Source organism: Cetorhinus maximus, chromosome 4 (genome assembly GCF_964194155.1).
Source record: "Cetorhinus maximus chromosome 4, sCetMax3.hap1.1, whole genome shotgun sequence".
NCBI lineage: Eukaryota > Metazoa > Chordata > Chondrichthyes > Lamniformes > Cetorhinidae > Cetorhinus > Cetorhinus maximus.
In genome coordinates this window covers 133,436,458-133,451,661 of record NC_135882.1, presented here as the reverse complement: position 1 = coordinate 133,451,661, position 15,204 = coordinate 133,436,458, and the positions used below count along the sequence as shown (strand labels likewise).

General features: G+C 46.1%; 1 protein-coding gene across 3 annotated transcripts in view; it reads left to right on the top strand.

Moving 5' to 3' along the window:
• The window catches only part of kif9 (kinesin family member 9), a 176,104-nt gene that overhangs the window by 147,269 nt on the left and 13,631 nt on the right, over nucleotides 1-15,204 (top strand). For all 3 annotated transcript variants that reach the window (XM_078540862.1, XM_078540861.1, XM_078540859.1), the window contains 2 exons: nucleotides 4,416-4,528; nucleotides 6,093-6,197. In XM_078540862.1, coding sequence (XP_078396988.1) covers nucleotides 4,416-4,528; nucleotides 6,093-6,197 — 218 coding nt within the window. The remainder of the gene's footprint in view (nucleotides 1-4,415; nucleotides 4,529-6,092; nucleotides 6,198-15,204) is intronic.

The window sequence follows — 15,204 nt, the reverse complement described above, 5'->3', positions numbered from 1 at the left end:
GCTGCTGACCCTTTTTATCCCGCCCTTGGATCAGGTTTGTGAAAATGTTGGCTGGCCGCCTGCCCAAGTTGCCCGTGCAATGAGCTGGAAATCACACGAGCAAGGGAAAATCTCAGTCAATCGGACTCTTAAAGGCCTTAAGTGGCCGCTTAATTAATGGCCAGTGCTGCTCCGGCACACACGTGTGCCCGCCATGCGAAATATTGCACAAGTGCACAATGACGTCAGGATGCTCACCCGATGTCATCACATGCAATTTTACACCCTATTGGGTCAGGTGCGTGCCCACCCGCAGGATGTAAAATTCTGCCAGTGGTCGAGGACTGACACCCAATATTGCAATGGGTAAATATGTACTGCAGTCCTCAAGAGACCACAGAGGACTTACCTCTTCAATCAAAATCCACAAGGTGCTCCAAGTTCAAAGTAACTATGAGTACAAACAGGTGAACTGGAATCCCAAAACATGAGACAACATGCTGAAAGTGAGCTGATCCAGATTTGGTGGTCAGCGGATGGTTGGAGGGGGCAGCTAACAAACCTACTCGCAGCAGACATTGAGAGGATGTTATTGCTAGGCTGCAAGTCATGAAACAAGACAGTAAAGCTTCCAAAATGTACCATGCATGAGCAAGCACAGCATGGAAGTACTAAATTGATTCTTCGTTAGACAGCCAAGCCGCCAATCACCCCACCAAAATTAACCAGGAATTTTCTTCCCTCCATATCTCTGAAGCACATAAAATCAAAAGCTTTGTAGCCAAGCTCATTCTCCTCGTGGAAGTGAATGCGTAACAGTTAAGCTGATTATAGCTGTCAAAGCCCAAAATATTGGCACAGGCCTCCCATCTGGCAAAAATACCTGCACTAGATAGGAGATTCCACAAAGTCTTACTCCTGAAATGATGATGAACTGCTGAATTCTTCCACCATATACCAGAGTTGGAACCAGCCCCCGGCACATTAATACATTAAAAGGGTAAGAGCCCCAATGGCTGAACATTATACAAGGTCAGTCATCCTTAGTACAATACTCCCAAACCAAACTGAATTCACACAATTATACCTTCCAGTTGGCAACAACACAAACACATCAACCCTATCCCTGTTTCTGGATGCAAGAAAGACTTTCATTTTGTAGAAAGAAACTTATCCTGAGAACATAAGAAATAGGAGCTAGAGTTGACCCTACTGCCCTTTGAGCCTGCTCAGTCATTCAGTAAAATCATTGCTGATCATAGACCGCATCTGCTCTGTCCCAATCGATCCCCATATCCCTCAATCCCAGAAGCTTCCACTTTCCACAGCTGCAACATAACACTTGTTCTGCCATTGTTACTTATATTATTTAGTTAATTTAATTTAATTACTTTCTTAATTAGCTTAGGGTAATTCCTATATATGCTAAACTTATTTTGCTTATTAAATGCTACTACCACTGACAAATAAAAGTTACATGTTTCTTAACTGCACAGATATGTGTTTTAGATGTTTTTTAATTATTTTATTTTAATTTTTAAGTTTTAGTTATTTTTATGTATAGATCTACCTTAACTCCCATGTCCTAAGTTGGCTATTAAACACTAACACTAAGCACTAAGAACAGACCTTAACCAAACAGCTGGCTTATTCCCCTGTAGTAGAGCAAGAACCAATCCTGCAGGGTGAAAAAGTTAGAAAAAGCAAAGGAGCGCCTCCATCCCCTCCTCACTGGACTCTCTCAACTCACCAAACTCCCAGCACTCTGTTGAGGTCGCACTGAAATGTCTGAATTTATATGCTCTGAAAATAAAGGCACTAGCTGAGCCCAGATACAGAAAGATCAGTTCAAGCTAGTTGCCTTAATTAAACATCTACAGCTGCCCCCCAGTGGATAGCTTCTATCTCCCTGCTTGGGCCCCTGGATGAGATTTAAAATTAAACAGTACTTGCAGTTAAATGTTAAATACAAATAATATTAGATTTTTAGAAAGAAGTTTAAGATTTCCTCAACTCACCACACTTCCAGTACTCAATTGAGGTGGCACTCTAGTGAGCACTATCCTTACTTGGAACTGTATCGCCATTCCTTCACCGTCACTGGGTTAAAATCGTGAAACTTCCTTCTTAGCATCTAATGCAGTACCCATAGTTGTGCCTAGACCAGACTTGTGGCAACAGTTCAAGAAGGTGGCTCACTATCACCTTCTCAAGGGCAATTAGGGATGAGCAACAAATGTTAGTTTTATGAGCAATGCTGACATTCCATGGAAGATAAGTCTTTGTAACAGCTATTAAATCAAATCTCTTTACCTCTATCTGCGCAATTAATTCATCCATCTTGTTACTACTGCTTCGTGCATTCAGACAGAGCGTCCTAATTTAGCTTTTTATCATTTTCTCTTAATTTACCTTTTCCATTCATGCACCATTATCACTAAACTGTCTGTTCCTTTCTGTCACACCCTTTGATCCTTACCGAAATCGCTATACTGCATTATTGGTTTGATTTTTCTCTTTAGATTTATAAATTTTCCTTCACCTGAATTCTCCCCCTCCCTCTTTTTCATTTAAAACTCTGTTTACAACCCTTGTTACTTGATTTGTCAGGACACTGGTCCCAGCCCAGTTTAAGTGGAACCCGTTCCAATGGAACAGTGCCCTCCCAGTCCAAGTTCGTCTCCATTTGGGAGGACTTATCCTTAACCCTGGCACTAAGCAGGCAACACAGTCTTCGGGACTCCAGGTTGCAGCTCTAAAGGACAGTATTTATTCCCCTACCACTATCGCGTCCCTTATTTGGTGGCTTCATGTACCATGGTGCTGCAGTCAATTCTTCCATGTTTCATGCAGTCTTTGTTCTAATCCATACAGATAGCAAACACCTTGTACATATTGGGCAAGGTCAAAGACTGAGGTTCCACCTTCACTGCATCCTGGGTCCCTATACCTGCCTGACTCAGTCACATCTTCCAGTTCCTAACCACTGATCAAATCTAGCTATTCCATAAGGGGTATGGTTGTCTCCTGACTCAAAGTGTCCTGATAACTCCCTTGCTCCTTGATGCATCATGATGTCTGCATTTCAGACTCCCATTCAACAAATCTGAGCCTAACTTCAAGTATAGACCCTTATTGAAAATGTGATTACTCAGTATCACATTGGTCTTCACAATTCTGACGTGTTACGGTTGCACCACATGGATCCTGCCATTCCTATCTAACCTTGCTTAATATATTAATTCAATAAGGCTTTTATTCTTTCAATAGTTTTAATTTTATTAACTAATTTGTTTATCTCGTTTTAAATTCTTGATTTAATAAAATATTAAAAAGTATTAAATATATTTTCCCAGCTACTTGTTTAAACCACTTGCCTAGTGAGGGCACTCGATTTGTTTTTGCTCTCTTTCCCTCTCCTTTTATCATCAGCCGCTCATCTCACTTTCCCTGTGCTTTGGACTCCCAGTCATTTTATCGCCAATGCTCTTGGCCTCTAGTCCCACTCTCCTCAAACTTTTTTTTTCAATTTGTTCTCAGGGTAACACAGACAAAACAATAATTATTGCCCATTCCTAGATGCTCCAAGGGCATTAATTAAGAGTCTGGAGTCATGTGTAGGCCTAACTAGGTGGAGGTGTCATTTTCCCTTCCCTGAAAGACAGTAATAACCCTGGGAGGGTGAGTGACAATCCAACAGCTTTCATCATTTTTTCTGGTGCCAATTTCCCCTGGTTCGAGCTCATAGCCCCTGAGTTCCTAGCCCAGTACCATAGCCACTACATTTCCATAACTACTCCTGCCCCACCTGCCCTTGTTCTTCTTTGCATTTGTGTATTATGCTGACTAGAAATGTATACACTACTCCAAGTGTGATCTGACCCTGCACTATAAACTTTGGCATAACCTCAGTACTCTGTTCTTATATCCTCACTGATTTCCACCTGTAATGAGGGACCAGGCTGGGCTAGGGATACCAAGGGCAACCAGGAAATGAATAGCAAGAGCTTCTATGATAAGAAGAGATAAGAATGGTGATGGCTGAAACAGTGAATGCCTCAGCTCCCAAGAGGAAGCAGTTTAGAAATACATTTTTAAATCTTAACCAGATGCTAAAATTGGTCAATGCCCTGGATTAGGGAGGGGAGAAATTAACTAGGGTTCTCAATTCTAATCATTCCCCAGTGATCTGCACTGTAAGGAATTCTGTCTTTGGACATAGGTAGAGGGCGGGAGTTGGTTCACCTGTGATGTCCCCAGATTCAAAACGCTGTTGATGCTCAGTGACTCAGCTCAGAAATAAAGAATGTTAACTTTAGCACAAAGGCAGGCTGATGCCCAACAAATCAACCCTCACAAATTGTTGAAAAGAGGGGAGAAAATTGGCAGTAGGATTTAAATAATGAATTATATAATTATGTTTTCTTCCGGTACAGAGTTTAATATTTGGTACAACGAGTCTTTTCTCATTTCTGATGATGGTCGAAATGCATCACAAAAAGATAGCATCCGACCAGGATTGATTCCGAACTCCAGAATGCTATCTCTGGTAAGTATCTCAGGATTGCTTACGCCATATATGTATATCCTGCCTCCTCCTACTCTTGCTATAGTGTTAGCTTGGCCCAGCGAGAAGCATAGCCATTCAGCCTATCAAATCAGTGCTAATGCTTTTCCCCTCATGAGGCCCTAATGTTAATCCAATATGCTGCTTGCTTCCCATACCCTTCAATACTCCACCTACTCTAATATCATTCTCCTGTTCACTCCATACCCTTTAATATTTTACCCAGTCTAATATCACTCTTGTTCACTCCCAGTATCCTTTATTATTCCACTTAATCTAACCCCACTCCTGCTCTCTTCCCATATCCTTTAATATCTTGCGCAGTCTAATCCCATTGTTGTACTGTCTTCCTGTAATCTTTAATATATGTCACCCTCCTGCTCATTCTCCATACCCTTGAAAGTTGCATGAGGAAGCAATACTTTGTGCTTTGCAAAAGTTGTAAGATGCTTTTCTGATGGGTCCAAGTACTGGAGTGTTTCACCTGCAACAACCGCAAGCTAGTCAATAAAGTCAAGGATGAAGTAGTCAGGCTTAGTTAACAACAAGTCACAAGTCACATTATTGGGGGGAGAAGTTTATTTGAGTTCCAGTTACCCAGAGGAAGAGGGTAAGTCTGTTTGAAAGACGGCTAGAAGTCCTGGTTAAGTAGTGGGAAAGGAGCAGTCATCTCTGTTGCTCTTCAACTGTTTCTGTCCTCTGGAGAGAGATGACTTGGAGACTTAGAGGTAAGGATGGGACATGCATTGGGGCAATCCAGCAGCCTGTTAGGGAAGAAGGAAAAGTAATATTAGGCATTTACAGATAGAATTCTGTGAAAACCAGACCCAGAACAATGAATGGGATGTTGCTTCCCTGATGCATGGTCAAACATTTGATACCTGGCTTGTCAGAATACTAAAGAGAGCAAGTGAAGAACCAATTGCTGTCTCCCCTGTGGGAAGAAATAATATTAGTAGAAGTAGACCATGGGACATTAGGAAGGAAGTTTAAAATATATACTTTGTGTAGTAATTTCTGAAATAAAATGTTAGTGAAAAGAGACAGGGAGTGTAATTTAGTCCTTAAGGCTTTGCTGTAAGGCATCAGGAGGTTGAACCTTCATGCAGTGGAATGCCTTTTAAAGTAGGAGGAGCTTAAACAAACCAGATTTGAGCCATCTAAACAAAAGAGGAAGTAGGATGCATTGGCAGGCCAGAGAGATAGTTTGGTGGGGGAGTATTTAAATTAAATGCAGGGATTAGTTATTACAGGTGTAAATGAAAACCCATACAGATAGGAGCAAACCTTAAGGTATACCAGTAAAAACGAAAACCAATGTTTAATAAGTCTAAATCTGAGGTTGGGAGAAAAACAAAGGAAAATGTTAAAGCAAGTAGGAAATGTAAAAAAAAAATGGAATTTGGTTTGTGAGAACCTGCCACTATGCAGAGAAAAGGATGCCAATTCCTAGCACAATCCAGCACCTTCAGGTGCTGAGAAAAGAGCATTGCTGGGAAGGGCAACCTGCCCTGGTCTTATTTCTCTGTGCCTTCCATCCACCTAGGAAGAAGATGATAAAGAGAAGTTCCAACGTATCCAGGATGAAATCCTGATGGAAAATCCTGGTTCAGTCGCATTTTATAAAGCACGGATGAAGCTGAAACAGAGGGTAGGTGAAGGGCTGGACAGACAATGGGATGAGATCTCTGGGGTAATGCTCAGTAAGAGAAAAACAAATGTTGGTGGGATGAGGGACAGACAATGAATTCTTTATTTAAACATGTGGTTGGAGTCTGGGTGACCAATAGTGTTGTCAACAGTGATTAAACGTGTTCCTGGAGGTTTCATCACATGACGTCACCACACTTCAGCCACTAGTCAGCCAACACATCCATACTTTTGACCTACTGCTTTCCTATGCCAAATGGAAAACGAAAAGACAAATTAACCAATTGGATGATGCTTGAATGTCAGCCAGACAGCCTTCCTTTTTTGCCATGTTCAGTATTTTTGTATCTGGTAAAGAGAAATATACAAATAAAATAACAAAAAAGCAATCTTTTTAAAGCCCCAATGATTTTTCTCCAGGGTTGCATGCAGCAGCGTCCTGGAGATTGATCTTCAATCCCTGGAGACTCCAGGCCAATCCTGGAGGGTTGGCAACCCTACCAACTGACACACATTCAAGGGATGAGCGTATGAAAATGGCAACATGGCTTTGCAGTTTGTTCATGCTCCACCTGCCTCCACATAGAACCTCAGCAGCAAAAGCATTGTGCCTTTTCATTTTTCCCCAACTAAACGTTCTTTACTCTTTGTGTCTGACAAATTGTCACCAAATTTCGAGATGTGGTCTCCAGCTCTTCTGCAAGAGTTGTTTAGATTGGCTGTGCAGAGTGATGTAAGTTCTGTCCAGATGTTTTTGCATTCCTCATTTAGGTTTTCCCAGGAGTATGAGACATTCACACTGGTAGTAAGCTTCCAGAACATGCCATTTAGGAAAATACTAAAAGAAAATTTAAGACAGCTTTTAAAAATTTTGGAGACAGGGTGATTTTCTGAAGTTGGAGAATCAGTGGCAAGAGGTCAGGCCATTAATTTTAAGTTGTTGTCAAGTGAGTTTTTTCTTTTACTTCACGCTCAGGATTTGGTGTTGCTGGCAAGGCTGGCATTTATTACCCATCTCTAAGGTGGTGATACAACTTCAGAGGGCAGTTAAAAGTCAATCACATTGATGTGGATGGCAGCCTTCCATCGTGTAAGACCTTGGTTTGCGCTGTGGTGGTCAGCTCTGTGTTAATCATTGTCTGTATAGCTCAGGAATCCCACTCTGGCATGCCATTCTCTGCCACATTTGCTGCAGAGGAAGACAGTGTGCTGAGAAGGTGCATGATTCGCTGGCCCATCTTTCCTCTGGTCCCTCTTCTCGGCCAGCTGAGCTTTTCATTTTTGCTCACCCTTCCACTGCCCTTCCAAACAGTCAGCCTCAGCAACTGTCTCCCAGTTGTCAATGTCAATGTTGGTCATCTTCATATCTCATTTGCAGGTGTCCTTGTAGTGGAGGTTGGGACTCCTAGGAGGTCGTAACTCAGTGGCCAGTTCACCATATAGGTCGTTAGGTATTCGGCCATCATCCATCCAATGAATGTGGCTAAACCAGCTCAGAAATTGTTGGCTTAGCAATGAGTATATACTGATGTAATTAGCATGCTCCATGACCTCTGAGCTGGAGACATCCTGCCAAGAGATGCTGAGGATAGGCCTAAAGCAGCAAAAGTGGAAACTGTTCAGCCTTTTCTCCTGCCTAGCAAATGTTGTCCAGGTCTCACCATTGTAGAGAACGCAGGCTTGGTAGACTTTCAGTTTAGTGTTCTCGGTCAGGTTGCTGTTGTTCCACACTCTCTTACTCAGCTTGGACATAACATCTGCAGCTTTTGCTATGCAGGTACAACAGGTAATTAGGAAAACTAATAGAATTTTATCACTTATTGTGAGGGGAATTGAATCCAAAAGTTATGCTTCAGTCATACAGGACATTGGTGAGACCACATCTGGAGTATTGTGTACAGTACTGGTTTCCTTATTTAGAAAGGAAGTTGGAAGCGGTTGAGAGAAGGTTTACTAGACTAATACTTGGAACAGGTGGGTTGTCTTATGAGGAAAGGTTGGACAAGCTAGGCTTGTGTCCACCAGAGTTTAGAAGAGTAAGAGGTGACTTATTTGAAACATATAAAATCCTGGGGTGTCTTGGCAAATGTGGAAAGGATGTTTCGTCTTGTGGGAGAATCTAATACTAGGGGCCACTGTTTAAAAATAAGGGGTTGCCCATTTAGGACAGAGGTGAGGGGAATTTTTTTCTCTCTGATGGTCGTGTCTTTTGAACTCTCTTTCTCAAAAGGTGATGGATGCTGAGTCTTTGAATATTTTTAAGGCAGAGGTAGATAGATTCTTGATAAGCAAGGGTTATCAGGGGTAGGCGGGAATGTGGAGTTCAGGTTACAATCAGATCAACCGCGATCTCATTGAATGGCGGAGCAGGCTCGAAGGGCCGAGTGGCCTGCTCCTGCTCCTAATTCAAATGTTTGTATGTATGTTAATATCTCCAGGTCCACATTGTCAATGCTGATAGATGATGCTATGGCAACATCCTGGACCATGACTTTTGTCTTAATGCTGATAGTCAAACCAAACTTTTTACAGGTGTGAGAGAGTCTGTCCATTTGCCGCTGAAGGTATTCCTCGGTATGAAATGCTAGAACAGCATTGTCGGTGTAAAACAACTTTCTGATGCGCGCTCAGAGCACCTTTGTATTGGAATTTAGACGAGCAAGACTGAATAGCTTTCCATCAGTTGTATGTAAGTAGACTCTCTGTAGTTGACCTGAAGGCACATTACAGCAGCAAAAAGAAGAATATGCCTAAGAGTGTCGGTGCCAGAACGCAACCCTGTTTGACCCCACTGCGGATCTCAAATTGTTCTTATGTAACCTTGTTGTAGCTGATCTTACCGGTCAAGTTGTCATGAAAAGAAGAGATTAATTGAGCAGCTTCGGCGGGCAGCAGTTTTCTCCAGCAGCTTAAATAGGCCGCCTCTAAGACAGCGAGAGGACACATGGGAGTTTCACAGTTTAAAACAGTGAGAGGAGAGCTGGGAGTTTCACAGTTTGAAGCAGCGGGAGGAGAGCTGGAAGTTTCACAGTCTTGCGAGAGGAGAGCCAGGAATTTTACTGATTGAGGAAATTTCGGGGAGAGAGGCAGAGAGAGGAGCACCTTGATTTGAAAAACAGTGAACAATGATGTCGCAGGAAAGTCATCGAGTGGAATAGTCCTAAATTTGCACTAAGTGTGGTAGTGGGCAGGTAAGACGTCAATGGCAGGTCTTCACACCGTATTGTCCCAAACCCGCCACATTATTTATGCATTCCCAGGAAAAACACAGTTTCCATGGCGGGCGGGCTCTCATTTGCCTTCCCACCACCATGTCGCTGCTTCATCACGCCGGGTGCCATGTCTAAAGTCCAGCTGTGCACACCACTTCTCAGTGCTTGCAGCCCACACCTGCTACAGGGAAGATGTCCACGAAAGGCAAGAAGACTGTAGCCCCCAGGGTTAGCAATGCATCACTGGAATGCCTTTTGGACGCCGTGGAGGCCTGCCATGATGTCCTCTACCCCCGCTCTAGACGCAGGATGAGCAGCAGCATCACTAACCAGGCTTGGAAGGTGGTGTCAGTGGTGGTCAGCACCAATGCCCTTCAAAGGAGGACAGCCACCCAGTGCTGAAAGAGAATGATGATCTCCTTCGTTCCACCAGGGTAAGTCACTCTTCTTATCATTCTCAACTCACACACTCACAAACACATCACACAGGGCCCTCACTCACTGCCAGTTCAAGGGACATCACAATTCACTCTCTCACACTCACTGTCATTGGCTTCATCCCGTCCATGGGACAGCTTATGGGACCCGCACATGCCAGGCATACTTATCACCTGGCCTGGCAGGCGTCCTGCTTACACTCTCTCTATCTCTATTCATGCAGGACAAGCTGGCACACAATTAGAGAGAGAGATCTCAGACAGTTGGTGGAATGCCTGAAATCAAGGTGCTCATGGACTTTGAAAACAGAGCCGTCCAACTGGCCGGCGACGATCTGGATCATTCCTGTGCTGATGGTGAGGTTGGCAGTGCTCTACCAAATGAGGGTCCAGCAGTGCAACATACATCAGACAACCATGCTGTGAATGATGTGCCCTGTTTTACATTAATGTCATGCATTAATTATCTCCCCTTGCTTCCACAGGCACATCTGGGAAGCAGATGATGGAGTCCATGACCCAGGGCCTCCAATCAAGTGCTGAAGAAACCTCTGAAGAGGAATCTGGAGCCACCTTCCTTGAAGTCCTGTCACAGCGCTCACACACACCCTTCACAAGCGCAGAGACACACACCTCGGTGGGACCTAGCTTTAGAGTAGTCTCAGGATCACAATCTGGTGAGCACATCACACTGTCTGATCCACAGCAGGTGGCAGCAGGGACTTTCCAGTTGTCCGGCACTCAGAGGACTGCTGGAGGCCATAAATTTGCTGAGTCCGAGTCAGACGACGAGCCTCTGGACTCAGTCATGCCTCAGTTGCTGGAGCTGCAAATGTAAGCTCGGAAACATCAGGGAGGGATATCTGCTGCACTCCTCAGATTGCAAGGCCCAATGGAGGAGTCTGTCCGCCTTCACGCTGAGTCGATAGCACTGGCATGCCAATGCACCGAGGTCAACACTGGTAGGATGGCGGCCGCGAGGGAGACCTTGGTCCAGTATGTCGCTCCTGCACTGCTGCATAGGCTCAGCTCCATCGGTGATGCCATAGTTGGCCTCCAACAGAGTGTATGCGAAAGGGACGCTGGGCAGCTCGATCTCTCTCCAGCTAACCCTTCTCTCAAGGAGTCGGCCAGGGGCACTCAGCCACCCATAGGGAGGAGGATCAGTAGGTGCACATCCTGGGGCCTTCCACCCAAGTGACTCTGGGAGTGTCCGGCCCATCCGAATCTCCTCTTCCTGTGACCTCAGCAGCTCCAGCTCCACAGGCAGAGGAGTGTGCCACTATCACACAGCAGTACCCCGAAAGAAGGCCGGGACCCTCCAAGTCTCGGCCCTCCAGAGGACGCCTGCCAAGGTCATCACAGACAAGGTGTTGCAGTCAGCAGGCTGCCTCCACCTCCACTGTGGATGTCCGAGGAGCACCAAGATATAGCAGCAGGGTTAGACAAGTTAAGAAGAATTAGTTGCACAGCCTGGGCACGGGTGTTAATCACTTGTACATACTGTTCACTATTGTCAAAAAACCTCCCAAGAATGACCCCCTGCCTATGGCTCCTTGTTCTGATGAGCAGTGCTCTTGTCACTCAGATGTGAATCCTTTTGCACAAGATAAAGGCAGGTGTCTCAGTCCAGGGCCTCTTCGCTGTGCTCTGTGCAGCCTTCAGACCAAAGTGATGGTGCAGCCTCATACCCGCTGGACGCATTACTGATGCCTGCACCTCAATGGTGCTTGTCATTGCTGCCAGAATGTAGTGGGGAGATGCCACAGTGTTCCATCATTCTCTGTGTGCTCTCAGCACCTTTAAGGTGGAGCTGGCCCCCATCTCTTTAGCATCTGTGACCAGTGACGCTGTGCTCCTGAAGGGGTCAGGTGATGAAGACGGACAAAGGATCAGATGCTTCTAAAGTTTCAGACTCTTTGATATGACCCTGATCACAGAGCGCAAGCTAGCTGCCCTCAGCCAGACAGAAGTCAGACATTCTCAGAGGCTGTATGAAGATATATGGAGTGTCCTCACTACAAGCCGTCATCATCCTCCTGCAATCGAGCGACTATTAAGGCTTCCACTGCGTCTTTATGACAGGAGCATTCTCGCAGCGAATATTCCCACTGCCACAAGCCAGAACGGAATTAAACGTCACAGATGCAATGTGAAGATCTATGGAGTCACCTCACTGCATGTTGTCATCATCCTCCACAAATCTAGCAGCTATGAGGGCCTCCTGAGCACGCCTGCCTCGTCTAGCCAGTGTGAGGGCCTCATCCCCGTTATTGTCGCCTTCGAGGACCTCCTCACCCTCATCCCCATTGATGATCAGAGGACACCTCCCGCTCCTCTTCAGTCAGCTCCCCTCCCCATTGGAGTGCCTGGTTGTAAAGGGCGCAGCAGATGATGATGATGCGTGACATCCCCTGTGGACTGTATTGCAGGGCTCCACCAGACCGGTCCAGGCACCGGAACCTCATCTTCAGCATCCCAATGGTCTGCATAGAAATTGAGTGCTGCGGTCACTTTCGCAGCCATTAGCAATGGATGCCTTCCATGTCCCCGTGGTGCCAAATCCTGCAGTAGCTGGCAGATGTGGCCAACCAGTTCCCTAGGCACACGCAGTCTTCGGCAGCACTGGTTCTCGGTCAGCAGCAGGAATGAAAGGTGGCGTCAATAGTCCCTGGGTGTTGCTAGGCGCCGACCAACGACGGTTTGCTGTGGCTCTTCGGTGGCATGTGCGGGAGCCCCAGCTGCCCCTTTTTCCTGAGGTTGCTGCTCCTGCCTCTGCACAGCCAAGTGCCTCAGTCGCTCTCTCCTCCGTAGGCCATTAGACACACAGCTAGTTCACCAGGCTCCATGATCCTGATGTACTCCTCCTGCAGGATGAAAGAGAGAGACACATGGTTAGCATGGGTGTACTAAGAACCTGTCGTGGTTAAATGTGAAGGCCCCTTCATGCTTCCTGGAGAGTGCTGGCCACCACTTGGATGGCCAGAGATAAGTGCACTGCATGGCTGCCCGAAACCCCAGCCACCCCCACCCCACTCCACTTGATCGATTGGCGGCAGCCTTGCCCCTTGGACTGCATGCTGTGCTCTCAGCTCAAGCGTAGGCATTCTCCTAAACCACGCTGCAAGGCTGCACTGTTAGCTTGAACCATGAGGGAGACTGGTCCAAACTGGGATGCTGACATTGCAAGAGGCTGTGAGCGCCTCCAGCAGTGACTGCTCCATGGCCAGCTTTAGCAAGACGATTGTACAAGGTGTGCAGTTGTCCAGCTGTTCTGCAGTCCACTAAAATACTCATAACTTTGTGGTCTGTGCGGGGGTGGTTGGTTGCGGTGAAAAGCTTTGGAGCACTTGGTGGCACTTTGATGCCTCTGCATTGCTTGAGTCGGCAGATAAGTTAGAAGCACAACTCCAATCATGTCGATGTGGTTGCACCTGAACTGTCTCAGCTGCAGAGGAATGGTCACATTCTACAGGTTTGCCTAATGTGTGGCCACTTTCCTGACCCACCCTACCTCCCACCCCGAATGCTTGCATGCTACATTCAACAGCAGGGCTGCCCTTGCCTGCCCCCACAATTTGCCTCAACAACAGGGCTGCCCTTGGCCCCATGCCCACCCCCCCCACCCCACCCCATCCCACAAGACACCTCAAATGCAAGGCGGCCCTTGCCTCCCCTGCCACAAGCCACCTCAATGGCAGGGCTGCCCTTGCCAGCCCCTCCCCACCACAACATTCCTCAAGCTTGAAGTCCAACAGGCAACCCTGGCGAGCACTGCACGTCGTTGCTGTGTACTCACCTCTGAGTTCCCCTCAAAGTATAGGCTGCCAAGTGCACACCTTTTATGTGCTGCTGTGAAACACGTCGGTGTGCTTTCCCGCCAATATGGATGGACGATCCAGTGGGGCGGATGATTCCGGCAGGCTGGCCTAATAATGATAGGCAGATGTATTACAATGAGGCTCCTGGCATCTGATGGCGAGAAACGTGGCCCACCATTGGTAGGCTGAGCAGACAATCGCCAACTAGTTTCACACCATCGTGAAACCGATCACACCATATCGTCCGCTCACGCCACCGAACATGCCCGATGCCAGTGGGCACGGAAAATCCCAGCCATAAGGTGATTGGCTGGTGAGTATTGCTACTTCGGGATTGAGTCTAAACAACTGGAAATTTTTTAAATGTTTAAAATATTAGTAACAGGTAACAATAGAGTAGCTGGTGAGTCTTATGTCTTATTCTTAAGTAAGGTTTATTACCACTAGTAAGGTGCTAAGTGTTGGTAGGATTTATCAGTATCAGTAAGGTTTATTAATAGTAGTTACATTAGTATTGGTAAAGCTTTATTGGTATTGGTAAGGTTTATTACCAGTGATAAAGTTTATTTGCAGTAACAAGGTTATCAGTTAATAAATAGAGAAATGGCAGGGCTACTCCAACCACGAGTTGTACAATGTGGGAAATCCAGGAGGCTTCTTGTGTTGTATTACGATATGTGCAGCAAGTATCAACAGCTGCAGCAGCTTGAGCTCCAGGTTTCCGAGCATGAGCACCAGCTGGCATCACTCTGGTGCATCTGTGAGGTTGAGAGCTACTGGAAAGCATGTCTATAGATGTGGCACCCCGCAGCTTACGAGTATGCAGGGAAAGATGGAATGGGTGACCACCAGACAGTCAAATAGGAACAGCCAGGTAGTACCGGAGTCCCCCGAGTGCATCCCACTCTCCAAGAAGTATCCAGTTTGAATACTGATGAGAGTGATGGTTCATCTGGGGAGTGCAGCCAGAGCCAACTCCATGGCACCACGGGTGGCTCAGGATACGAGGAAGACTGGAAGAGCCATAGTGATGGGAGATTCAATAGTTAGGGGAGTAGATAGGCATTTCTGTGGCTGCAGATGTCAATCCAGGTTGGTGTTTTGCCTCCTTGGTGCCAGGGTCAAAGATGTCATGAAGTGGCTGCAGAGCACCCTGAGCGGGAGAGTGAACAACCGGCAGTTATGGTCCACATTGGTATCAATGACATAGGTAGAAAGAGGGATATGGTCCTGCAGTCTGAATTTTGGGAGATGGGTAGAAACTAGCATGCAGGACCTCAAAAGCAGTAATCTCTAGATTATTCCCAGTGCCTTGAGCAACTGAGTACAGAAATAGGAGGATATGACAGATGAATGCATGGCTGGAAAGATGGTGTAGGAGTGAGAGCTTTAGGTTCTTGGGTAATTGGCTGTGGCTGTGGGGGAGATGGGACCTATGTGGACCAGACAGGTTGCACCTGAGCAGAGCTGGGATGAAGTTCCTTGCAGGACACTTAGTGCTGTTGGGAGGATTTAAAGTAACTCAGCAGGGGTTTGGA